We start from the raw sequence: 26,629 nt of genomic DNA, 5'->3' as shown, positions 1-26,629 counted from the left end.
CATTTTAGCTTTAATCATAGCTTCATATGTCAGTTTCAAGATGATGTTCCCATAATTTCATTAACGGTCATAGTCATTGTGATATTTACATGTAAGTAAGACACTTTGGAAAATTCGGAAAAGTATGCAGTGAAAAATAGATGTCACTATGGTTTTACGTTTGGTGTATATTACATAATATGATATATATCTAAAAACAAAGATGATGTGACTTACCAAATGAAAGTGCTGGCAGGTCGACAGACACACAAACAAACACAAACATACACACAAAATTCAAGCTTTCGCAACAAACTGTTGCCTCATCAGGAAAGAGGGAAGGAGAGGGAAAGACGAAAGGATGTGGGTTTTAAGGGAGAGGGTAAGGTGTCGTTCCCATCCCGGGAGCGGAAAGGCTTACCTTAGGGGGAAAAAAGGACGGGTATACACTCGCACACACACACATATCCATCCACACATATACAGACACAAGCAGACATATTTAGAGACAAAGAGTTTGGGCAGAGATGTCAGTCGAGGCAGAAGTGCAGAGGCAAAGATGTTGTTGAATGACAGGTGAGGTGTGAGTGGCGGCAACTTGAAATTAGCGGAGATTGAGGCCTGGTGGATAACGGGAAGAGAGGATATATTGAAGAGCAAGTTCCCATCTCCGGAGTTCGGATAGGTTGGTGTTAGTGGGAAGTATCCAGATAACCCGGACGGTGTAACACTGTGCCAAGATGTGCTGGCCGTGCACCAAGGCATGTTTAGCTACAGGGTGATCCTCATTACCAACAAACACTGTCTGCCTGTGTCCATTCATGCGAATGGACAGTTTGTTGTTGGTCATTCCCACATAGAATGCGTCACAGTGTAGGCAGGTCAGTTGGTAGATCACATGGGTGCTTTCACACGTGGCTCTGCCTTTGATCGTGTACACCTTCCGGGTTACAGGACTGGAGTAGGTGGTGGTGGGAGGGTGCATGGGACAGGTTTTACACCGGGGGCGGTTACAAGGGTAGGAACCAGAGGGTAGGGAAAGTGGTTTGGGGATTTCATAGGGATGAACTAAGAGGTTACGAAGGTTAGGTGGACGGCGGAAAGACACTCTTGGTGGAGTGGGGAGGATTTCATGAAGGATGGATCTCATTTCAGGGCAGGATTTGAGGAAGTCGTATCCCTGTTGGAGAGCCACATTCAGAGTCTGATCCAGTCCCGGAAAGTATCCTGTCACAAGTGGGGCACTTTTGTGGTTCTTCTGTGGGAGGTTCTGGGTTTGAGGGGATGAGGAAGTGGCTCTGGTTATTTGCTTCTGTACCAGGTCGGGAGGGTAGCTGCTGGATGCGAAAACTGTTTTCAGGTTGTTGGTGTAATGGTTCAGGAATTCAGGACTGGAGCAGATTCGTTTGCCACGAAGACCTAGGCTGTAGGGAAGGGACCGTTTGATGTGGAATGGGTGGCAGCTGTCGTAATGGAGGTACTGTTGCCTGTTGGTGGGTTTGATGTGGACGGACGTGTGAAGCTGGCCATTGGACAGGTGGAGGTCAACATCAAGGAAAGTGGCATGGGATTTGGAGTAGGACCAGGTGAATCTGATGGAACCAAAGGAGTTGAGGTTGGAGAGGAAATTCTAGAGTTCTTCTTCACTGTGAGTCCAGATCATGAAGATGTCATCAATAAATCTGTACCAAACTTTGGGTTGGCAGGCCTGGGTAACCAAGAAGGCTTCCTCTAAGCGACCCATGAATAGGTTGGCGTACGAAGGGGCCATCCTGGTACCCATGGCTGTTCCCTTTAATTGTTGGTATGTCTGGCCTTCAAAAGTGAAGAAGTTGTAGGTCAGGACGAAGCTGGCTAAGGTAATGAGGAAAGAGGTTTTAGGTAGGGTGGCAGGTGATCGGCGTGAAAGGAAGTGCTCCATCGCAGCGAGGCCCTGGACGTGCGGGATATTTGTGTATAAGGAAGTGGCATCAATGGTTACAAGGATGGTTTCTGGGGGTAACGGATTGGGTAAGGATTCCAGGCATTCGAGAAAGTGATTGGTGTCTTTGATGAAGGATGGGAGACTGCACGTTATGAGTTGAAGGTGTTGATCTACGTAGGCAAAGATACGTTCTGTGGGGGCTTGGTAACCAGCTACAATGGGGCGGCCGGGATGATTGGGTTTGTGAATTTTAGGAAGAAGGTAGTTAACCTTTCCTCCAAACCTCTCTCCCAATCCGAAACCTCTGTCCTATCCAAAGGCCTCACCTTCAGCCCCACTCCCAGATTCAACCAAACAGCCCTCGTCAAAGATTTACTGTCCTACACTCGTACTCTCTGCTGGAAGTATCACTTTGCCACGAAGAAAAATGATCCCAATCCTACCCCTAATGATCCAACTCCCCAAGACACTATCCAAATTGAACCCTGCCTGGAACAGTTCCGTCCTCCGTCACAGCGGGACCCACCTCCTCTTCCTCAAAATCACCCTCTCCAAACCTTCCAGGAATTTCTGACTTCCAGCCTTGCCTCTCAATCCATCTTAAAAAACCTTAATCCTACTCCCAACATCACCACTGCTGAAGCCCATGCTATCCGTGATCTGAAGGCTGACCGGTCCATCGTCATTCTTCCGGCGGACAATGGTTCCACGACCGTGGTACTTGATCGTCGGGAGTATGTGGCTGAGGGACTGCGTCAGCTTTCAGACAACACCACATACAAAGTTTGCCAAGGTAATCCCATTCCTGATGTCCAGGCGGAGCTCCAAGGAATCCTCAGAACCTTAGGCCCCCTACAAAACCTTTCACCTGACTCCATCAACCTCCTGACCCCACCAACACCCCGCACCCCTACCTTCTACCTTCTTCCTAAAATTCACAAACCCAATCATCCCGGCCGCCCCATTGTAGCTGGTTACCAAGCCCCCACAGAACGGATCTCTGCCTACGTAGATCAACACCTTCAACTCGTAACGTGCAGTCTCCCATCCTTCATCAAAGACACCAACCACTTTCTCGAACGCCTGGAATCCTTACCCAATCCGTTACCCCCAGAAACCATCCTTGTAACCATTGATGCCACTTCCTTATACACAAATATCCCGCACGTCCAGGGCCTCGCTGCGATGGAGCACTTCCTTTCACGCCGATCACCTGCCACCCTACCTAAAACCTCTTTCCTCATTACCTTAGCCAGCTTCATTCTGACCCACAACTTCTTCACTTTTGAAGGCCAGACATACCAACAATTAAAGGGAACAGCCATGGGTACCAGGATGGCCCCTTCGTACGCCAACCTATTCATGGGTCGCTTAGAGGAAGCCTTCTTGGTTACCAGGCCTGCCAACCCAAAGTTTGGTACAGATTTATTGATGACATCTTCATGATCTGGACTCACAGTGAAGAAGAACTCTAGAATTTCCTCTCCAACCTCAACTCCTTTGGTTCCATCAGATTCACCTGGTCCTACTCCAAATCCCATGCCACTTTCCTTGATGTTGACCTCCACCTGTCCAATGGCCAGCTTCACACGTCCGTCCACATCAAACCCACCAACAGGCAACAGTACCTCCATTACGACAGCTGCCACCCATTCCACATCAAACGGTCCCTTCCCTACAGCCTAGGTCTTCGTGGCAAACGAATCTGCTCCAGTCCAGAATCCCTGAAGCATTACACCAACAACCTGACAACAGCTTTCGCATCCCGCAACTACCCTCCCGACCTGGTAGAGAAACAAATAACCAGAGCCACTTCCTCATCCTCTCAAACCCAGAACCTCCCACAGAAGAACCACAAAAGTGCCCCACTTGTGACAGGATACTTTCCGGGACTGGATCAGATTGTGAATGTGGCTCTCCAGCAGGGATACGACTTCCTCAAATCCTGCCCTGAAATGAGATCCATCCTTCATGAAATCCTCCCCACTCCACCAAGAGTGTCTTTCCGCCGTCCACCTAACCTTCGTAACCTCTTAGTTCATCCCTATGAAATCCCCAAACCACCTTCCCTACCCTCTGGCTCCTACCCTTGTAACCGCCCCCGGTGTAAAACCTGTCCCATGCACCCTCCCACCACCACCTACTCCAGTCCTGTAACCCGGAAGGTGTACACGATCAAAGGCAGAGCCACGTGTGAAAGCACCCATGTGATCTACCAACTGACCTGCCTACACTGTGACGCATTCTATGTGGGAATGACCAACAACAAACTGTCCATTCGCATGAATGGACACAGGCAGACAGTGTTTGTTGGTAATGAGGATCACCCTGTGGCTAAACATGCCTCGGTGCACGGCCAGCACATGTTGGCACAGTGTTACACCATCCGGGTTATCTGGATACTTCCCACTAACACCAACCTATCCGAACTCCGGAGATGGGAACTTGCTCTTCAATATATCCTCTCTTCCCGTTATCCACCAGGCCTCAATCTCCACTAATTTCAAGTTGCCGCCACTCACACCTCACCTGTCATTCAACAACATCTTTGCCTCTGCACTTCTGCCTCGACTGACATCTCTGCCCAAACTCTTTGTCTCTAAATATGTCTGCTTGTGTCTGTATATGTGTGGATGGATATGTGTGTGTGTGTGTGTGCAAGTGTATACCCGTCCTTTTTTCCCCCTAAGGTAAGTCTTTCCGCTCCCGGGATTGGAATGACTCCTTACCCTCTCCCTTAAAACCCACATCCTTTCGTCTTTCCCTCTCCTTCCCTCTTTCCTGATGAGGCAACAGTTTGTTGCGAAAGCTTGAATTTTGTGTGTATGTTTGTGTTTGTTTGTGTGTCTGTCGACCTGCCAGCACTTTCATTTGGTAAGTCACATCATCTTTGTTTTTAGATATATTTTTCCTACGTGGAATGTTTCCCTCTATTATTACATAATATGTTGTTGCATATGAAATTTATCTAACATATTGAATTTTTCTTTAGACTGGGATAGAAGTATCTATCTGTCACCACCTTGAGAAAACTGATCTGATGTAGCACACTCATTTGCGATTGAGCCGTGCCAGCGATAAAGCCACAGTGAAATATCTACAACTTTCCTCATATTTCATAAACGGTTTCAGATATCAAGATGAAATTTTGGCAAATGATGGCATGCAATGATGACAGTGTTTTATCATGTCATTATTATGTAAAACTTCATTATCTGCCATGTTATTCCACTAACTACAGACATTGTATGTGAAAGAATGTAATTTTTAATGCTGTTTTTAATGCTATGTGTTTTGGAACAACATATGTGACTGCTTTTTTGTACCAAAGATGTGATTTTTCATAAGTTACTGACTTTACTTTTCCTCAGTTCCTCACTTGTTGTTGTTGCTGTGGTCTTCAGTCCAGAGACTGGTTTGATGCAGCAACCTACATCCTTCTGAATCTGATAAGTGTATTCATCTTTTGGTCTCCCTCTACGATTTTTACCCTCCAAGCTGCCGTCCAATACTAAATTGGTGATCCATTGATGCCTCAGAACACGTCCGACCAACCGATCCCTTCTTCTAGTCAAGTTGTGCCACAAATATCTCTTCTCCCCAATTATGTTCAATACCTCCTCATTAGTTATATGATCTACCCATCTCATCTTCAGCATTCTTCTGTAGCACCACGTTTCAAAAGCTTCTATTCTCTTCTTGTCCAAACTATATATTGTCCATGTTTCACTTCCATACATGGCTACACTCTATACAAATACTTTTAGATACAACTTCCTGACACTTAAATCTATACTTGATGTTAACAAATTTCTCTTCTTTGGAAATGCTTTCCTTGCCATTGCCAGTCTACATTTTATATCCTCTCTACTTTGACTATTATCAGTTATTTTGCTCCCCAAATAGCAAAACTCATTTACTACCTTAAGTGTCTCATTTCCTAATCTAATTCCTTCAGTACACCCGACTTAATTCGACTATGTTCCATTAACCTTGTTTTCCATTTTTTGATGTTCATCTCATATCCTCTTTTCAAGACACTGTCCATTCTGTTCAGCTGCTCTTCCAAGTCCTTTGCTATCTCTGACAGAATTACAATGTCATCGGCAGAGTTTTTATTTTTTCTCCATGGATTTTAATACCTATTCCAAACTTTTCTTTTGTTTCCTTTATTGCCTGCTCAATATATAGATTGAATAACATCAGGGATAGGCTACAACCCTGTTTCACTCCCTTCCCAACCACTGCTTCCGTTTCATGTCCCTCGACTCTTATAACTGCCATCTGGTTTCTGTACAAATTGTAAATAGCCTTTTGCTCCCTGTATTTTACCCCTGCCACCTTCAGAATTTGGAAGAGAGTATTCCAATCAACATTGTCAAAAGCTTTCTCTAAGTCTACAAATGCTAGAAATGTAGGTTTGCCTTTCCTTAATCTTTCTTCTAAGATAAGTCGTAGGGTCAGTGTTGCCTCACGTGTTCCAACATTTTTATGGAATCCAAACTGATCTTCCCCGAGGTCGGCTTCTATCAGTTTTTCCATTCGTCTGTAAAGAATTTGCCTTAGTATTTTGCAGCCATGGCTTATTAAACTGATAGTTCGGTAATTTTCACATCTGTCAATACCTGCTTTCTTTGGGATTGGAATTATTATATTCTTCTTGAAGTCTGTGGGTATTTCGCCTGTCTCAAACATATTGCTCACCAGATGGTAGAGTTTTGTCAGGACTGGCTCTCCGAAGGCTGTCATTAGTTCAAATGGAATGTTGTCTACTCCTGGGGCCTTGTTTCGACTCAGGTCTTTAAGTGCTCTGTCAAACTCTTCACGCAGTATTGTATCTCCCATTTCATCTTCATCTACATCGTCTTCCATTTCCAAAATATTGTCCTCAAGTACATCGCACTTGTATAGACCCTCTATATACTCCTTCCACCTTTCTGCTTTCCCTTCTTTGCTTAGAACTGGGTTTCCATTTGAGCTCTTGATATTCATACAAGTGGTTCTCTTTTCTCCAAAGGTCTCTTTAATTTTCCTGTAGGCAGTATCTATCTTACCCCTAGTGAGACAAGCCTCTACATCTTTACATTTGTCCTCTAGCCATCCCTGCTTAGCCATTTTGCACTGCCTGTCGATATCATTTTTGAGACGTTTGTATTCCTTTTTGCCTGCTTTTATATTTTCTCCTTTCATCAATTAAGTTCAATATTTCTTCTGTTACCCAAGGATTTCTACTAGCCCTCATCTTTTTACCTATTTGATCCTCTGCTGCCTACACTATTTCATCCCTCAGAGCTACCCATTCTTCTTCTACTGTATTTCTTTCCCCCATTCCTGTCAATTGTTCCCTTATGCTCTCCCTGAAACTCTGTACAACCTCTGGTTTAGTCAGTTTATCCAGGTCCCATCTCCTTAAATTCCCACCTTTTTGCAGTTTCTTCAATTTTAATCTACAGTTGATAACGAATAGATTGTGGTCAGAGTCCACATCTGCCCCTGGAAATGTCTTACAATTTAAAACCTGGTTCCTAAATCTCTGTCTTACCATTATATAATCTATCTGATACCTTTTAGTATCTCCAGGATTCTTCCATGTATACAACCTTCTTTCATGATTCTTAAACCAAGTGTTAGCTATGATTAAGTTATGCTCTGCGCAAAATTCTACCAGGCGGCTTCCTCTTTCATTTCTTAGCCCCAATCCATATTCACCTACTATGTTTCCTTCTCTCCATTTTCCTACTGACGAATTCCAGTCACCCATGACTATTAAATTTTCGTCTTCCTTCACTATCTGAACAATTTCTTGTATTTAATCATAGATTTCATCAATTTCTTCGTCATCTGCAGACCTAGTTGGCATATAAACTTGTACTACTGTGGTAAGTGTGGGCTTTGTGTCTATCTTGGCCACAATAATGCGTTCACTATGCTGATTGTAGTAGCTTACCTGTACTCCTATTTTTTTATTCATTATTAAACCTACTCCTGCATTACCCCTATTTGATTTTGTATTTATAACCCTGTATTCACCTGACGAAATGTCTTATTCCTCCTGCCACCAAACTTCACTAATTCCCACTATATCTAACTTTAACCTATCCATTTCCCTTTTTAAATTTTCTAACCTACCTGCCCGATTAAGGGATCTGATATTTCATGCTCCGTTCCGTAGAACGCCAGTTTTCTTTCTCCTGATAACAATGTCCTCTTGAGTAGTCCCCGCCCAGAGATCCGAATGGGGGACTATTTTACCTCCGGAATATTTTACCCAAGAGGACGCCATCATCATTTAATCATACAGTAAAGCTGCATGCCCTCGGGAAAAATTATGGCTGTAGTTTCCCCTTGCTTTCAGCCATTTGCAGTACCAGAACAGCAAGGCCATTTTGGTTAGTGTTACAAGGCCAGATCAGTCAATCATCCAGACTGTTGCCCCTGCAACTACTGAAAAGGCTGCTGCCCCTCTTCAGGAACCACACGTTTGTCTGGCCTCTCAACAGATACCCCTCCGTTGTGCTTGCACCTACGGTACGGCTCTCTGTATCGCCGAGGCATGCAAGCCTTCCCCACCAACGGGAAGGTCTATGGTTCATGGGTGGTGGTGGGGGTTCCTCACTTAATGAACTTAATAAACCACCATTTCAGAATTGTCTCGCAGTTGTGTCTGTGCAACGTGTTAGTGAGGTGAGACTGTGTAAATGCCATGGTGTTGTGGCAAAAGAAGTCAAATTTTTACGTGGCAACCAGAGAAAAAGTGTAGGTTTTACTCAAAATTCGCCACTTATGACACTTATTTGAAAGTTACCAATGGTTAACAGGCCAGGTGAAAATAAATCGCTACATTTTCGGCTGAATTCTTTTTAGATACTAACGAAAGCAGAGGTGACAGTAGACCTTTTTGAATGTTCACCATGCAAGTGTGGGCATGGAGGGGCCGCACTTAATATTTACAGAGCATGTGACCGTAGGCTTCAGTTTGGAGTAGTACTTCTCCTCCAGCCCTTGACATGTCCCCCACAGCGATCTGAGCGATCCCCCACCACCGCTGCTCTCCCCACGCTTCCTTAGCTGATTGTGCATCTAGCGGCCATGGTATTTTGTGCGTACTATATAAATGGAATCAGTTGAGGGACCAAAAAAGAAGTTGGTTATTTAATGAGTAGCAGTATAGCAAATGAAGCTATTGCATCTTGCTGCATTTCTACTTGTAATGTTGGAACCTTTCATAAACAACTGTGTGTTGCTCAAGGTGCAGTGAAGGCATGCATGGCAGTAATAACTAGGAAAGAGGGGAAAATTAACAAACAGCTCCGGGAACAGACTTTAGAGGAAAACAGTTATAATTGTAATGAGAATCATTGATGGTAACTAGACCAAGGAACATCTGCAATATACTGTGATGATAACCTAATGGCAGGTGGACAGATGAGACCTGGTAACACACGAGAGCAACAGGGATGTGTTCAGCTGAAGGCTGTAATCTGCTGAAAAGACTAGAAGAGGCCTGCATCCAGCAGTGAATGTCAAATGGCTGGTGGTGATATCATGATTTAATGCCCCCAACACTAATTTACATCAGAGATGTGTTCCTTTGATATTCACACTCATTCAGGCACTCTTCATATTGTTCAAAGCAGTTGAGTTGCTGTTATGTTTTCAAGTTTGTTGTCAGTTGTTGTTTCTATGTTTGAACATGTGACTCTATTAAGACAGGGCTCTGTGAAAAATCTGTGGTCCAAAAACAAGTGCCTGAACTTTATGGAGACATTGAGTCCAGTCAAAATCATTCTTCCAGTAGTACTTACTTATCATTTGTTGTAGAGAGATCTATATGAAATCACTCACCATTTTAAATTTTGTTGTGGAAATGTTTCGTTGGACACAATAATACTAGATAGGTTTTTAAACAAATACATTAGAAACAAATGTCAAATAATTCTGGATGCTCTTTGGGTATGAATTGCAAACAGGTAGCTAATTTTTGTTGACTTTGTTTTACTTCTTTGTGTGTGTGTGTGTGTGTGTGTTGACGAAGGCCTTAGTAATGTGAGAGTCTTTTTGTTGTGCGTATCTGTGACTCAGCATCTCCATTTACCGAATTCCTGTAAGAAGATCTCTAGTGTAATAGTGGATAATCATTAAAACCTGTGTTTTGTAATTTATGATTGTGCATGATACACTATCCATAATTTAATAAAGTTGTGTATGTTCAGAAAACATGTACTGAACTTCTAAGAAACCAACATTGGGTATGATTGTAACACACTATCATTGGATATGTACAGTGCAATTCTCTCTGCTAGGTAGAATGGCTACTAGAGTGTATCAATGTTGTTCATGTTTAGTGTTGTTACCAGGTCTGGTTAGGTGTATATAGTGTGTGAACAGTGTGAGATGTTGAGTAATCACTGTGACTGACAAGGAGATGCCACATACTCATGTGAGTCAATGTTATCAGTACCCGGCAGAGTTTGAAAGGGGTCTCATTTGGGTCCCCATTTGGCTGGCTGGTTGAATCGTGCAATATCTAGGTTTGTGGGGCATTTGAATGTGACGACAATGGTCACACATTGGACTGCATGGGAACATGAGGGAGAATGTACTTGTTGACAATGTTCCAGTTGACCACGTCTGACCACCACAAGGAAGAATCACCGTACTGGCACCGAGCTCATTGTAACCCCTTGATATCTGTGCCTGCCATTCGAGAACAGATAATGGACCTTCTGCAATGTTCTTTGTCATCCCACATCATTGGTCGGAGACTAGCGGTAGCCAGAATAGGCTGCTGTTAACATAATGCAGGTGGCTGTGTTTGGAGTGGTACTGTGCTTAGGAAGCGTGGACTGCTGATGAATGACACTGCATTATGTTTAGTTATGAACTGAGGATCTACGCTACTCCAGATGACCATTGTTGGCAAATATGGTGGCTTCCTGAGGAAAGGTCCCATTCTCCCTTTGTTTTGTAGAGGTGCAGCAATGTCATGGCTGGTGTCACAGTTTGGGAAGCCATCAGGTATGACTACAGATTACAGCTGCTAGGGATGGAAGGAACTCTGACGACACAATAGTGTGTCTCAGACATCTTGTGTCCTATGATGTTACCTCTCATGTGACGGTATTGTGGGGCTATTTTCCAGAAGACAGTACACATCCACACATAGCACATCTCTCTCTGGACTATCTGTGTGATTTCAAGGTGTTTCTGTAGTCAGTAACATCCCCAGACCTGTTCCCAATAGAACATGTGTGTTACCAGCTCGGAAATCAACTCCACTCCAGTGGCAGTATCCAGGGAATCGAGAACGGGTTACAACAGCTGTGAGCTAGCTTACCTGAGGGGAGGACACAGTGAGTTTATGACACCCTTCCCAACTGAAACGTGTGCATCCATGCCAGTGGGGATGTGCAATGTGTAGGTGCTTCACTTTTTTTGGGCAGGCATTGTATTTAATTACGAAATCTATTGCATGTCTTATTATAATCAATAATCTTGAGTTGACAGCTTTTATGATGCAGTTTGCTGTTTGATAAAATACATTCCAAGGCATGTAACACTAACACATGTGCACCATAGCTGTGATAAATTTTCTCATTTCAGTGAGACTAACTGAATTTCAATTTGCGAATGCACTGGTGGTAGAAAGAGAATTCATGTTTTGTGGCTTTCGTATGCTCTGTTGGGCATTCAGATTTGTGTGATATTTTGCATGTTTCATTTCAGAATCTGTTTGAAAGCATGGAAGTGGGTGGGGCATGTTCTCATCTAAATTCATTACATTGCAGTCCTAAAAATGCCATAGTAACTGGCAATTGACAACATTTGTACAGTTTTTCCTGGAGCCTATTCAGTGCAAAGTTATTACCCCTACTCTTAGTTTTTCAGGCTCAGTGGACATAACTATCAGAAGAAAATAATCATTGCTTGAATGTCATGATATCCACTCTCCTTTGCTGATTCCCCAGCAAAATGTCATACTAGCAAATAAACCAACTGCAGAATTATATATGCAAAGTACTGCAATTGAATAATGAATAAAAATTGTGAATATTTCAGTTTCAGCATTTATTTTCTTGACATTTTGTAATTTCTTCTTGATAATAGTCTTCCTTATTACCAGAGTCATGTATTACATCAAAGTATGAGGATTAAACTTAGCTTTCCTGAAATGAAAGTCGTGCAATAACTCATGAATTGCATCATCGTCCAATAGACATGTGCTTCACTACGTTGATGCAGCCGACACATGATCTTCCAATATACTCTGCATAATCTAGGGATCAGTGCCTAAATTATGGTCTCCACTAACCAGCCATGAAAAACAGGAGCTGTAAGTATGCGCAGAGCAACAAAGGATGACATTGAAAAGTTGTTCATATAAAATTATGGGTTTTGGATTTTTAGGAAAGCCAACAAAGGCCATATCTATACAGGCACTGGCCGCAAGCTGTTAACATTTTATAGTTACAAAAACAACATTTAAAATTTATTGGAGATCTCTTTCATTACAGAAGCAGAAGAAACATAGAATTGTCTTAGACAGTCTGCCTTTGTCATCATCAACACACTGTAGTAAATTCAAAGGTAGCTATAGAGGTCTTCTATTAAAAAATTTAATGTCACATGCAAAAGAAGGAGGTAAAATTTGTCTTCAGCTTTATAAGGAGCTTACATTAACCAGCTTGTGTAACATACTGAATATTTTGCAACCAAATGAATATTGAAGAAGTTTCTTTTATTTCATATTAGTAGTTTTGTGTCTGCATAAGTGTGGAAACACTGCAAAATCATCCCATTGGCACAGTGTCACAGCTCTTGACAACAATGATTGCTCAGTGTGGAAAGTTGGGAGTGGGGCCCTGGAAGAGGAAGGAAAACTCAACATGTGGGTAAATTTACAGGGAGCTGAGAGCCCAAACACTGTGTAGAGACTGGCATGAAGAAAAGCACAAAATGTGACCAGTGCAAGTGACCAGAACAACTAGCAGGCAGAACCAAGAGCACAGTGAGATGTAGAAACCAGATCCATGGTAGTTAATCTCATTGTAGGGCCTCACTGGCATGGCCTATCACCAGTGACAGCTAAACAGTTGGGTCAATGGTTCTGTCCATGTGATTCTACACACACTCTGTCTGTGGTAGTTTCTGTACTACTTTGCTGTGAAATCCATGCCAGCACATTTATGTCCATATGGGTGTCCACTGGCAGGGATACTAAAAATAGAAACAAACATAAATGGAAGATGATACAACACTAAATTTGGGAAGACAATGTTCTGAGGATTAAGTTGGAATTTCACTAGACTTGAGGTCAAAAGAAATCCAGTAAAACCAGATGCCAAAATCATCAGTACCCTTTTTTCATTGTTAATTTCCCACTTCTCCTTTACAAATATGCCCCCCTTTGCTTGGTTACGTAATTCCTGAGTAGCCTCATTTCCTTAGATTCTTTACTTTCTGTAGCCGGATGAAGAAACATTAGGTTCTAGAATAAGTCGTTATTACTATATGTCATGCCAGCTGAAAAGTAGTGGTTTCTTTTTTTATAACTTTATTTTAGTTTCATGTTTCAATATTTATACTATTTAATCTTTTGCATAATGTATTTATCATTGTAAGAAATGGTAACATTTTCATTATTTATTGGTTTGTCTCTTTGCAGCCATTCAACGAAGTCTGTACTAGATTTTGTAAACAGCAGTGAAAACGCTATTTTTGTTGTAAATACTGTGCACCTGATTTCACAATTAGCAGACAACCTCATTATTGCCTGTGGTGGCCTTTTACCTTTGTTGGCATCTGCAACATCACCTAATGTGAGTTACTGAAAATATGAATAACCAATCAAAATATTTTTATACTGTTAGTTAATAATCAATTACTTTCAATTTCAGTGCGAGCTTGATGTAATCGAACCTACTCAGGGGATGCCTATTGAAGTTGCTGTTTCATTCCTGCAGCGGCTTGTCAACATGGCAGATGTTCTTATTTTTGCCAGTTCACTCAATTTTGGTGAACTAGAGGCTGAGAAAAATATGTCAAGTGGTGGAATTCTTAGACAATGCTTGAGACTAGTGAGTTGTATGCTTTTGGATTGTAGCTATTGCATGTAAAGATTTTTCAGTATAATGTGCAGTGTACATAATATTAAATTAATTCCAGGTATGTACCTGTGCTGTGCGAAACTGTCTGGAATGTAAAGAACGCTCGAGACAGTTTCCAACACCCACTCCAACAACTGTCAACAACAACAACAAAGCAGCTCATCTTCAGTCACTCATTAGAGGGGTTCAGGCGTCACCCAAGGTATGGGAGTAGAACCTATTTTTTACTGGAAAAGAAATTTATTGGTAATTGCATGATAATGGAAATTATACAATGGAAACTATTTTTTTTAAAACAAGGTCAGACACACACTCCTGTGGAGATGAATGGTGGTTGGCACGTAGGCACATGAAAAGTTCAAATAATTGAATTAACTTTTGAGCTTAGGCTATGGGCAGGTAAGTGTGGTTGTGCATGTGAGAATGGGCTCCAGCAAAGACAGTCCACAACTACAGACATATGTTCCTCCATTTCAGACAGCAGGGATACCACACGGAGCCTGCAGTAGATAACAGAGATGGTACCCTACAGCTTCTCAGTACTACTTGTGGTGCCCTCAAATAGAAAACTTGTCAAAACTTTGCTTTAAGACAGTGCTGCTTCTTGCACATAACCTGAGAGAAGTTCATAAGTTAAATCTGCTCAGAAAGCCTATGCTCTCGTGTAGAAGAATGTGTTTTCATTACCTGCATACTGAATGAATGATTTCTTCCGTGATTGATTGTATAAGAAAATCAAAACTCCTTAAACATGTAGCTGCTTTCGGTATTTGTTTTGCAGTTGACCTGTTGGAAAAAAATTCAAGCATTTCAGGTCAAGTATTTATGGCTTAAGGAATATGATAATGGAGAAAATTTTCTTTTATATTTGCCTTAAAACTCTAACCAAAATTGCAACAGTCCTACTTGATTTCCATTCTGACTACAGAACGGCATGTGCCATCGTAGAGTAGATTCATCTAATATTTCACATGAGTAAAATGTGCTAATGTGCTGAAGACGTTGGTTAACAGTTTGTGTGTTAAAGATAGAGATTGTTTCAGTGACTCTTAAGAATAATAGTTGTAGCATATAGCTCATTATTGGATGTGCTAAGACAATAAATAATTGTGATTCTGTCACATCCGTTAATCAGATGTTTCCACTAACAGAAACGTTAATATTGTTGCAGAATATAGTTGAAAATCTTGCTAGCCAGTCGAGCCCAGTAAAAGACCCAGAGAAACTCTTGCAAGACATGGATGTAAATAGACTACGAGCAGTAATTTATAGAGATGTGGTAAGTATCATTCATGTTTTGAGCTCTATTTGTTTTTTATATGTGTTTAATATATTAGATTATTCTTTAGTGTTTATTACTGTGAGTGAACATTTGAGACTAGCACATACATGGGTTTAGATCTACAATCTCTATTAAAGCAGTCATCGATCTGAAGATTGTTTTGAACACCACAATGGTCCTCTTGGAGTTGGTATGCCGTTGCTGTGCTTCCAAACCACAGTGCAGCCCAGCATTCTCCACATCAACAAATATTGCCAGTGGTGAAAGAAGTGATACGAGATAGATAAAAATCCTAGGATAGGCAGTAGATTGAACCCGAGACCTACGGATTTTTGGCTGGCAATTTTTCACAGAGCCACTGAGCCGTTTCAGTTTGAGAAACATCAAAACTTAAAAGTAAACTGAAATCAAAATAAAATTCAAAACAAAATAATGAATTATGATTTCTTCAGAAGCATACAGATGTGGATAGTAAAAAGCAGGAAGATTAGGGTTGAACATACCATTCTATCCCATTAAATACAACCCATTAAATACAATGGTATTAGAGATGGAGCACAAGCATATACGAGGGTAAGTCAATTATTATCCACAATTTAGTTATATCTTTGTTTATTTTGGTAGTACTGTTGTTTTACAGTGATGACACATGCTTTGTTTATTTGTTGTTATATCTTTGCAATTGTCAAGCTGCTAGGTTAGTTTTGTTATCGCTGCCATGCTATTAATCATGGCTGCTCCGCTGTCTATTTGCACCAAAGAAGAGCAATGTTCAGTGATCTGGGAACAGTGTTTTGTGACAACAGAGTGCCTATGAATGGATTGAAAATTTCCGAAATGGTTGCATAAGTGTTACGCACAATGAAGGAGCTAAATGACCATTTACCGCCGCAAGTGAAGAAACCATTGAGCGTTCACGTGAAATGATTCTCTTAGACAGATGATTAACTATTGTCGAAGTGGCACTTCGTCTGCAAGTTAGTCACGGTTTTGCCTGCAAAATCATCCACAACAGACTTGGGTTTCATAAAGTTTGTGCAAGATGGGTCCCAAAACAACTCACACAGTTGCATAAACAAATGTACTTGGACATCTGCAAAAAACATGTGGATCACTATTGTAACGGAGGGGACAACTTCTTAGACAGGATCATTACTGGTGGCGAATCATGGATCCATCATTACAAGCCGGAGAGTAAATGGCAGAGTATGGAATGTGGAATGGAAACATCCAAATTTGCCATGCAAGAAAAAGCTCAAGACCCAACCGTCTACAGGAAAACTGATGCTTATGGTTTTTTGGGCTGCACAAGGTCCAGTACTGAAACATTATGAGGAAAGAGGCACAACAATAAACAGTGTACATTACAGTGAGATGCTTACTGCCAGGTTAAAGCCTCAATTCAAAGCAAATGCTGAGGATTGCTGTCAAAAGGTGTTGTGTTGATGCACAATATGCCCACACTGCTGAAACGCTACAGAAACTCAAATTTGAAGTACTGGATCATCCTCCATATAGTCCCGACTGAGGAATACTGAGTTTGAAAATCAGAATATGCAAAGCTGGGACTGCAGATTGACAGTTAGACTGGACTGAGAGGGTGTGTGTGCTGTGTTGGGAAAGAGAAGAAGAGAGGTCCCCGTGGGCTCTTGCTGTATCTGTATGCATCAGTTCAGATAAGTATCCCTATCAGTAGCTAGTCCCACAGGCTGTTCCTTAAAAGCTGCATAAGCCATGGAATTCCCTCCCTCCCTCACAGTGGCCAAACTTTAAAAATTCCCTTCTCATGATGTGACCCCCTTCTTTCACAGCAAACCTCAAATTCTGCTGATCCTTATCCCTCACCAACCTGATTCTACATAAAGGGACCTCAATGAAACATGTATCCCTATACTACCTGTGCTCCCTCTGCATGATCCTATTACTGGGCAGTCCCAACTTCTACCCCATATATCCCAAATTGAAACCATTGCCCACCAGTATCTGGAAGAGTGCTCAAGACACCACTCGAAAAATTATCGTATTTATTAACATCCTACACTTACCTCAGTGCACTACTCTCCTTCAGTACCTACCCTACCACCTTTGAACCCTCTCATCAACCCCACATATCAGCCATACTCTGCCCTGCTGACCTTTAGCATCTACCACATCCTACTAGACTCCCTCCCTATGTCCTACAAAAACCATAACCTAAACACACCCAAAAGACTGTTGTCAATCTATCCACCAAAAATTTTAGTCCTTCAGTAGTTTGTCATATCCAGATGCCTCACCTTCAGCGCCACACAACGCTGGACTGGTCAAAGACCTACTCTCCTTCTCCCCACCTGTACAGTGGAAATAGTTATTTGATGCTGATACCTCCAACCAAAGTAATCCCCAACACTTAATCTCATTACTGTGAGTTCATACCACCACCCTCTTTCCCATTTAGTCACCACCTGGTTACCTGCCAAAAATTCTTTACCTCTAACTTGGTCTTGTCATCCTTCCTCAGGTGCTTTCCCAAGAATGCAAACCTCTCAATGGAATAAAGAACAGCCATCCACAATCTCAAGTCAGACTCTGATTTCATCATTCTCCCTGCAGACAAATGCTCCACCTCTGTCACGCTGATCCACAGTGACCATCTGACAGAAAGCATCTGCATTTGACTGACTCCCCCACCTGCTGGCCCTTCCGTAGTTATTCCATGCTAGAAGTTTAGAATAACCTCCAATCCCTACTCAGATGCTTAGGCCAATACCAGAATATTTCCCCTGAATCCATATCCCTTCCCACTCCCAATGACCCTCTTACATGTTTCCCAAAATCCATAAACCAGACAGTCTTGGTCTCCACTGCCATTGTAAATGGTTACTGCACTTCCACTGAAAGAATATCCACTCTTGTCAACCAAACCCCCAGCCAATTGCCTGTAGACTAGCTTCTGATATTAAAGATACGAACCGTATCTTTCATCGACACTTGGCCACTCCCACCCGATTACCACTTTGATCCCTGTTGTTGGTGCCACCTCCTTACACCAGTATCCCACCAAGCCCCATGGTCCTGCTGTTATAGAAAACTGCCTCTCCCAACATCCTCCTGATCCAAACCCATTACCTCAGTCCTTAAATGTCTAACAATTACATTCTTGCACATAACTACTTCTCCTTTGACGGGAAGTTATATAAAGATATCTGTGATAAGACCATGTGCACCCACATGTCATCCTTCCAATCTAACCTGTTTCTGCACCATCCGGAGGAAACCTTCCTAGCCCCCCAAAGCCCTTTGTCTGGTTTCGATTCTTTGAGGGTATCTCCATGATCTGTATTGAGGGTCAAGATACCCTATCCTCATTCCTCCAAAGCCTCAATGTCTGCCTCCTTCTCCCATCCGCTCCACCTTAGCCCATCGTGCTATCTTCCTGAACATTGACCTCCACATCTCTGATGACTCCGTCCATACCATACCGTATCAAGGCCATCAACCACAAACAGTACCTGCATTTTGACTGCTGTCACCTCTTCCACACCAAAAAAAAAAAAAATCACTTTCATTCAGTCTGGTCACCCTTAGGTTGCATATCTGCAGCAATGAGAATTCTGTTTCCAGTTTGGCAATGGTCTCACAAAGGTCTTCACAGAGAGACACTATGTTTCACAAAGCTATTTGCAGAGAGACACTAGGTCTCACAAAGATCTTCACAGAGAGTCACTATCTCCCAAACCTAGTCTGTAAACAGATTTCCCATGCCACGTCGTGACACACTCCTTATCCTCCCACCACCCCCAAGAATCAGCTTCAAAGCAGTGTTCTCCTTGTCACCAGCTATCAGCCAGGACTGAAACAACTGAACCATGTCCTTCACTAGGTCTTTGATTATCTATCTATTGTCATGCCTGAAAATGAGGGACATCCTACCCAAGATCTTTCCAACCCCTACAAAAGTTGTATTTCATAGCCCATCCAATCTATGCAACATCTTGGTCCATCCCTATGCCTCTGCCGCTCCCAACCATTTTCCCCTGAGATTATATCCCTGTGGAAGATCCAGGAGCAAGACTGTCCAACCCACTCACCCACTTACCCAGCATTTCTTACTACCGTCCTGTCATGGGTTTATCGTATCCCAGGGCCACTTGTGAACGCAGTTAGTCATATATCAGCTCTGGTGCAATTTCTGCACAGTATTTTATGTAGGTATGACCACCAACCAGCTGTCGACTAGAATGAATGCCCATCGCCAAACTGTAACCAAGAGCAGAGTCAACCATCCAGTGGCGGAACATGCAGCTGAGCACAACATCCTCAAGTTCAATGACTGTTTCATAAACAGTGTCATTCAGATCAGCCCTCCGGCACCAGCTTTCCTGACTATGCAAATGGGCATCATCATTATCCTCTGTTCTGTTACCCCCTTTTAATCCACTCTCCCGTGTTATCATCATTGTGCGCTGCATGGATGCACCAGTATTGAGCGCTACATGAATGTACTGGCACTGGTGCCCATATGTTGCATCCGTGTCCTGTGCACCTGCTGCCTCTTCCTTCCTGCATTCCCATCTCACACATATTCTACATCACTCCAAGCCAATAACCACCCTTCCCTAACCCTTCCTCCCACTCTCTGCCTCTTTTCTTCTCTCTCATACTCCACGTGACACAACCCTTCATCTCAGTCTACCTACCAAACTGCAGTCATGGTATAGTGTATCTGGTCAACACAGTGTAGTAGTGCAGGTGTAGTGTGTGTGTGTGTGTGTGTGTGTGTGTGTGTGTGTGTGTGCATAGGGTGAGGCAGCTAAGTCATAACACCCCTTGTATCTCCCCAACCATAATAGATCCAGAGATGCTCTTTGGACAGCGAATTGCAGGGACAGGGCTTGAATACATCACATTTCATGTTTGTGCTATTTTTTTAATTACAGAGATATGAGGCCATCTTTGTTTTTTTTTTTATATAGAACCCTATGTTAAATTTTATCATAACATGATGGGCTTAAAAAGACGGCTTCAAATACGTGTATATCATAACATTTAGACGAATAGTTTTTGAGACGCAGATATGTTCTCGTATCGTGTTTGTCCTTCGAAGTGGCGTTGTCCAATGCAACTTTCCTGTTGTGTAGAGTACATGGTAAACGTTGCGCAAGTCTGTCCTTACACAAACATAGCCATTTACCTGACAACTGTAATACATACTGCAATAATTTGTGCAAAAATTAACTGACGATGTCGCACAAATATTATTCAGTTATATGACAACTGTGATACCAAAATAGTAGACAACACACAGTATTAAAATACTACAAGATGTTAATACATTTTAAGTAACAGAAGTACAAATGTAAATGAGGAGGCTCTTATTGGTCACAATTATTTTGTACGCATTTGTTTTTTATTTGAAAATATTTACTGTTGTTCACAATACGAAGCAAATGCAAACAAAGATGCAAAATACATACTATACATGATACAAAACTCAAAATGCTTCCCCTCTACTGCAATGCACGTTTGTAGTTGCCGTTGGAATGATTTGTGAACAGCTGTGAGGGTGTCACTTGAGATATCAGCGCACGCTTCGATGATACGTTGCTTCATATTGTCTGGCGTAGTTGGTATTTGAGCATACACTTTGTTTCATTGCTCCCCACAGTAAAAGATCAAGAGGGGTCAAATCTGGAGACCGGGCTGGCCACTTCACTTCAGTACGTTGTCCTATCCAATAATCTGGGAACTTTTCATTTAACAGCTCTGTAGCCACACGGGACTAGTGAGCAGGACAGCCATCATGTTGGAACCACATGCACTGATACGTAGTTAGTGGTACCTATTCCAGAAAATGGGCAGAAAGTTTCGCAGGAACTGTGCATAGTTATTGCCATTTAGTATACCCAGAATGACATACGGCCCCAAAATCGACACAGAAGTCATCAACCGACCACGGCATAACAGCCCGGATGATTATAATGGACATGATATTTCTGATCTTGAAAGTCTACATTTTAGTATCAAAATGACATTTCCGATGATGCCGCACCACACGTTCACACTCCACAGTTGCTGATGCTGTACCTGTCGAAGTCAATGAGGATTCTCTATTGACCAGTAATGCATATTATGCAAATTCACTTTACCGTGGTTGGTGAAAGTTGCTTCATCAGTAAAAAGCACCTGTTGAAAAACTGTTGGATCATCTTGTAGGTGCTGCAGAGCAAACCAGCAAAATTCCTGGCACTGTTAAAATTCCACACCAGAGAGTGCTTGATGTAATGAGAGGTGAAATGGGTGAAATCTATGCCAGTGCAATATGTGTAGAACACTTCTCTGACTTATACCCCATTCCGAGGCGATACGTCACGACAAAACAGTAGGGTCGTTATGCGCCAATGCTAGTACGCCCTCTTCATGTACCTCACCAGTTACATTTTTCTGCCTTGTATTCTGTATGGCATTCCGTGATCCCGATTCAAGTAGTTTTTTGCAAATACGTGCAAGAAGCTGGCGCGTACGATGCTCACGATCAGGGTACAGCTCTCCATATCACGTTATTGCTCTTCTGCTTTCACCATACACTAGAAGCGTATTTAACTTTTCTTCATTGGTGTACATGCCTGCTCCAAGAAACTGTGACAGAAATGTGATGCCTCACTACCCCAGCAGCACATTTATACCCTTCTCTCCACCTTCCTCGTGCGTCACCTTGCGGCATTATCGGGAAGCAGGAAAACAACGCCTTCACTGTTGATGTCCTCAGTTCTCAACAGGAAATGTCGCATTTGACAATGCCACTTCAAAGGACAAACACGATATGAGAACATATCTGTGTCTCAAAAGCTATTCGCCTAAATATTATGATACACACATATTTGAAACTATCTTTTTAAACTCATCATGTTACGCTAAAATTTAACATAGGCTTCAATTTAAAAAAAAGAAAAAAAAAAAGATGGCCTCATATCTCTGTAATAAAAAATAGCACAAACATGAAATGTGATGTATTCAAGTAGGCCCGGTCCCTGCAATTCAATGTCCAAACGGCATCTTTGTATCTATTACGGTTGGGGAGGTACAAGGGGTGTTATGACTTAGCTGCCTCACCCTGTATACTCTACCTCAAAATGGGATTCACCTAGAAGTTAATGAAGTTTCATTCTTTTATGTGTGCCTGTTGACAACTCACTCCTTCCAGTATTCAGCAAGTTGTTTCCTTTACTCCTAAAAATTTTATGTACTGCCAGAACTGACCATACTATATTTAATGTTTATTGACATAGAAATAACATCAATATCACTTATTGCTTCATTTTGATACTTTAGAAGCTTCAGCAATACATTGGATGTATGTCAATTTAAATTTGAGAAAAAACACACACACACACACACACACACACACACACACACACACACACACACACACACAGAGAGAGAGAGAGAGAGAGAGAGAGAGAGATAGATCTATTTGTAGGAATTTTTGTGTTGCTTATATTTTAAATTACTGTGTAGGCTATTGAAAAATTTAACTGTTGTGTGTGAATACTGATCTAGATTGAGATATGTAGATAGTACATGTGCATCTTGTGTTGTGGCTATGGACTTGTTTATTTTGTTATAGTTACACAGTTCTGTGTTAAAGATATTCACTTGCAATCAGCAGGCATTCATATGTTTAAAGGTTTGGCAGACTCAGTATTATCATCTGAATGAAGTGCAGTTACATGATGCAAGCTTCTTCAAGATACAAGTAGCTCTGACAAATTGTCTGTGATTTTTAAAGACTTTTTGCTAAGTTCTGAGCTTGCACTTTGAATTATCACATGGAGAGTGTGACAAGCACTGTTTGGCACTGTTTGAAGCGTTTTCACATGACAGTGCGATTTTAAATTGCTTTGCAGCCATATTCCAAGAAATTTAGTTTCAGAAAATTTTTTAATTAATGAAACAATGGATATTCCAAGATGGAGTAACAGCAATATCGAAAGGATAAATTGCTATTCACCATAGTTAGCCGCAGATGGTCACAGTGGGGGGGACTGCTAAAATGTTTAAGTTTTCAGATAAATTCCTTTCAAAATAGGAAACACACACACACACACGCGTGCGCGGCCGCTACTCTGGTCACTGGGGTCTGATTACAGATGTGTCCAGTGTGGTGGTGGGGAGTAAGTAGGAGGCTGGAGGTGAGGACAAAATAGGGCTGGAAGTTGCTATGCCAGGAGGTTGTGCTGTGCATTGTGGGTAGGTGGTGGGAGGTGGAAAAGACGAGGAGAGAAGTAGAGAAGGGGGAAAGACTAGGAGGTGCGATGGTGGGATGTGTGTGTGTGTGTGTGTGTGTGTGTGTGTGTAGTGCTGGAGTGGAAGCAGAGTAGGGGATAGGTAGGTGGAGGACAGGGAATAACAAGGTTGAGGCCAGGGGGGTTACTAGAACAAAGGATACGTTATACGGAGAGTTCCAACCTGCACAGCTCAGAAAAGCTGGTGTTGGTAGGAAGACTGTAGATGGCGTAGGCTGTGAAGCAGTCATTAAAATGAAGCACTCTCTGTTGGGCAGCATATTCAGCAACCGGCTGGTCCAGCTGCCTCTTGGCCACAGTTTAGCAGTGGCCATTCATGTGGACAGACAGGTCGTTAGTTGTCATGCCCGAGTAGAAACTAGCACATTGGTTGCAGCTTAGATTTTTGATCACATCACTGCTTTTAGAGGTAGTTCTGACCTTGATGGAGTAGGAGGTGCCTGTGACAGGGCTGGAGTAGGTGGTAGTGGGAGCATGTATGGGACAGATTCTGCATGTATGTCTGTTGCAGCGGTATGACTCATGAGGCAAGGGGATGGGAGCAGGGGTGGAGTAGGGATGGACAAGGATATTGTGTAGGTTCAGTGGACATTGGAATATCACTGTGAGAGGGGTGCGTAGGATATTCTTCATTTCTGGGCATTGTGAGAGGTAGTTGAAACCTTCCTTACCGCCCAGAGCCCAAAGTCTTTACATGTTTTAGATTTATTGGTGTCATGTTTATAATCTAGACTGAGGATGAGGACATCCTGTTTGCATTCCTCCAGAACCTCAATTACCTTCTTCCCCATCCACTTTGCCTGCTCCTCCTCAACCCAACAAACCACCTTCCTCGACCTTGACCTCTACCTCAGAGATAGCTACTTCAGGTACCGCTGACCATATCAAACCTGCCAATCACTAACAATACCTCCACTTTGACAGCTGCCACCCTTTCCATACAAAGAAGACCCTTCTGTGCAGCTTAGCCGTCAGTATCAGTCACATCTGTGGTGATGAGCAGCCCTCTCCAAATATGCCAAGGATGTCACTGAAGCCATTACAGACTTGAATTATCCTTCAACCTTGTCCATAAACAGATCTTCCATGCCTTGTCCCTCGAGTCACCTAGCACCTCCCACATATACACTGTCCACCTACAAATGTGCAATTCTCACATGACTCAGTACCACCCAGCACTGGAGAAACTGAGTCACATTCTATGCCAGGGTTTCGAATACCTTTCATCGTGGCCTGAAATGAGGATTATTGTCCCAGCTATTTTCCACACCCCTCTCTCAGTGGTGTTCGACCACCCACCAAATGTGCACAATGTCCTTGTCCATCTGTACTCCACACCTGCTCCCATCCCCTTGCCACATGTCTCATATCCTTGCAATGGACTTGGATGCAGGACCTATCCCATACATCCTTCCACTACCACTTACTCCAGTTCTGTCATAGGCGTCTCCTATACCATCAAAGGCAGGGCTGCCTATTAAACAGCCATGTGATGTACAAACTAAGCTGCAACAAAATGCCACTTTCTAAGTAGGTATAACAAGCAACTAAGTTATCTGTCCATATGAATTGCCACCGCCAAACTGTGGACAAGAGACAGCTTGACCACCCAGATGATGAATATGCTGCCTAACATGACGTGCTTCACTTAAATGACTGCTTCACAGTCTGCGCCATCTGGATTATTCATACCAACACCAGGTTTTCTGCATCGGGCAGGTAGGAACTCCCCTTACAACATATTCTTTGTTTCAATAGCCCGGTGCCCTAAACCTTTGCTAGACCCTGTCCTCCACCTATCTGCCCATTCCCTGCTCCTACTCCTGCATTACACATGCTTTCCATCCCATTGTTGTAGCTATTATAATTTTCCAACAATATTAGAGAAGGAAAGTTGCCACTCACCATATAGCAGAGATGCTGAGTTGTGATAGGCACAACAAAAAAGATTCACACAATATTTGTTGTGCCTATCATGACTCAGCGTCTCCGCTATATGGGGAGTAGCAACTTTCCTTCTCTAATATTGTTACATTCCGTCCTGGATGTTCCATTATTATAATTTTCCCGTTCTTTATTCCTCCCCTTCTCCCATCCCCCAGCACAGCTTTCTGACACTACACTTAGTAGCTCTATCCCATCCCCACCACATCCCTGCACACTCCAATAGGCAGCACAGCATCTTCCTCCACTGCTGCTATCCGTCCCCCTCCTCACCCCACTCCTCCTCCTCCTTACCCATATGATCAACAGCAGATTTCTGCTCATGTTAGATGCAGTCGCAGTCGGGTCCAGGTAGCTGGAGACAGTGGCCCTGTGTGTGTGTGAGCTGTGCTTGCGTATGTGTGTGTGTTCTGTATTTCTGAAGAAGTTCTTTGTCAAAAAGAGTAATATTTTAGCAGTATTTTTCATTGTGTCTGTCTGGGAGTCAGTGCCTCATCTATGTGATGAGTAGCAGTCTATTCATTCCATATTTTTGATTTCAGTAACCAAGACATGGCATGGGGTCAAATTGTTGTAGAAGTGGGGAAGAGGGTAAATTCATGTACACTGTTTGTTCTTTATTATTTTCTTAATTTTGTTGGAACCCGATAGTAATCACAGACATTAAATATCTACTGCAGATGTGACATCTATTTTATCTGCAGCTGTAATTAAAATTCTGATGCCATCTACAATTTTTTCCTTAAATAAAGATATTTACATCATTATTGTAAAAAAGGATCAACACAGATCCTAGGATGGAGCTCTGTGGTACTCGATACTTAATAAGAGATTTATTAGATAAATGCTAATAGCTAATTTTTGTTGACTTTGTTTTACTTCTTTGTGTGTGTGTGTGTGTGTGTGTGTGTGTGTGTGAGTGAGAGAGAGAGAGAGAGAGAGAGAGAGAGAGATTTTTTCTATTACAGTGTTCTGTTTCGTAGCTTTGAGCTCCTATTTTGATAGTCTCCTTATGATGTGTGCATTGTGGAAGAAATCAATGTGTAATTTCTTTTATGTGACCTGATGAATGCCAATGAAAGACTGAAACAAGTGTTAGTATTTTCGA

The 26,629-nt window shown here is 42.4% G+C and overlaps 1 protein-coding gene across 1 annotated transcript in view; it reads left to right on the top strand.

The window, feature by feature from the left end:
• LOC126198569 (neurobeachin) overlaps positions 1 to 26,629 on the top strand; it is a 1,606,419-nt gene that overhangs the window by 644,096 nt on the left and 935,694 nt on the right. Inside the window, exons 22-25 of the mRNA XM_049935000.1 lie at positions 13,569 to 13,722; positions 13,801 to 13,980; positions 14,069 to 14,212; positions 15,182 to 15,289. Coding sequence (XP_049790957.1) covers positions 13,569 to 13,722; positions 13,801 to 13,980; positions 14,069 to 14,212; positions 15,182 to 15,289 — 586 coding nt within the window. The remainder of the gene's footprint in view (positions 1 to 13,568; positions 13,723 to 13,800; positions 13,981 to 14,068; positions 14,213 to 15,181; positions 15,290 to 26,629) is intronic.

The sequence above is a fragment of the Schistocerca nitens genome, chromosome 8, assembly GCF_023898315.1.
Source record: "Schistocerca nitens isolate TAMUIC-IGC-003100 chromosome 8, iqSchNite1.1, whole genome shotgun sequence".
NCBI lineage: Eukaryota > Metazoa > Arthropoda > Insecta > Orthoptera > Acrididae > Schistocerca > Schistocerca nitens.
The sequence above is the reverse complement of the archived record's forward strand: the minus strand, read 5'-3'. Positions and strand labels throughout refer to the sequence as shown.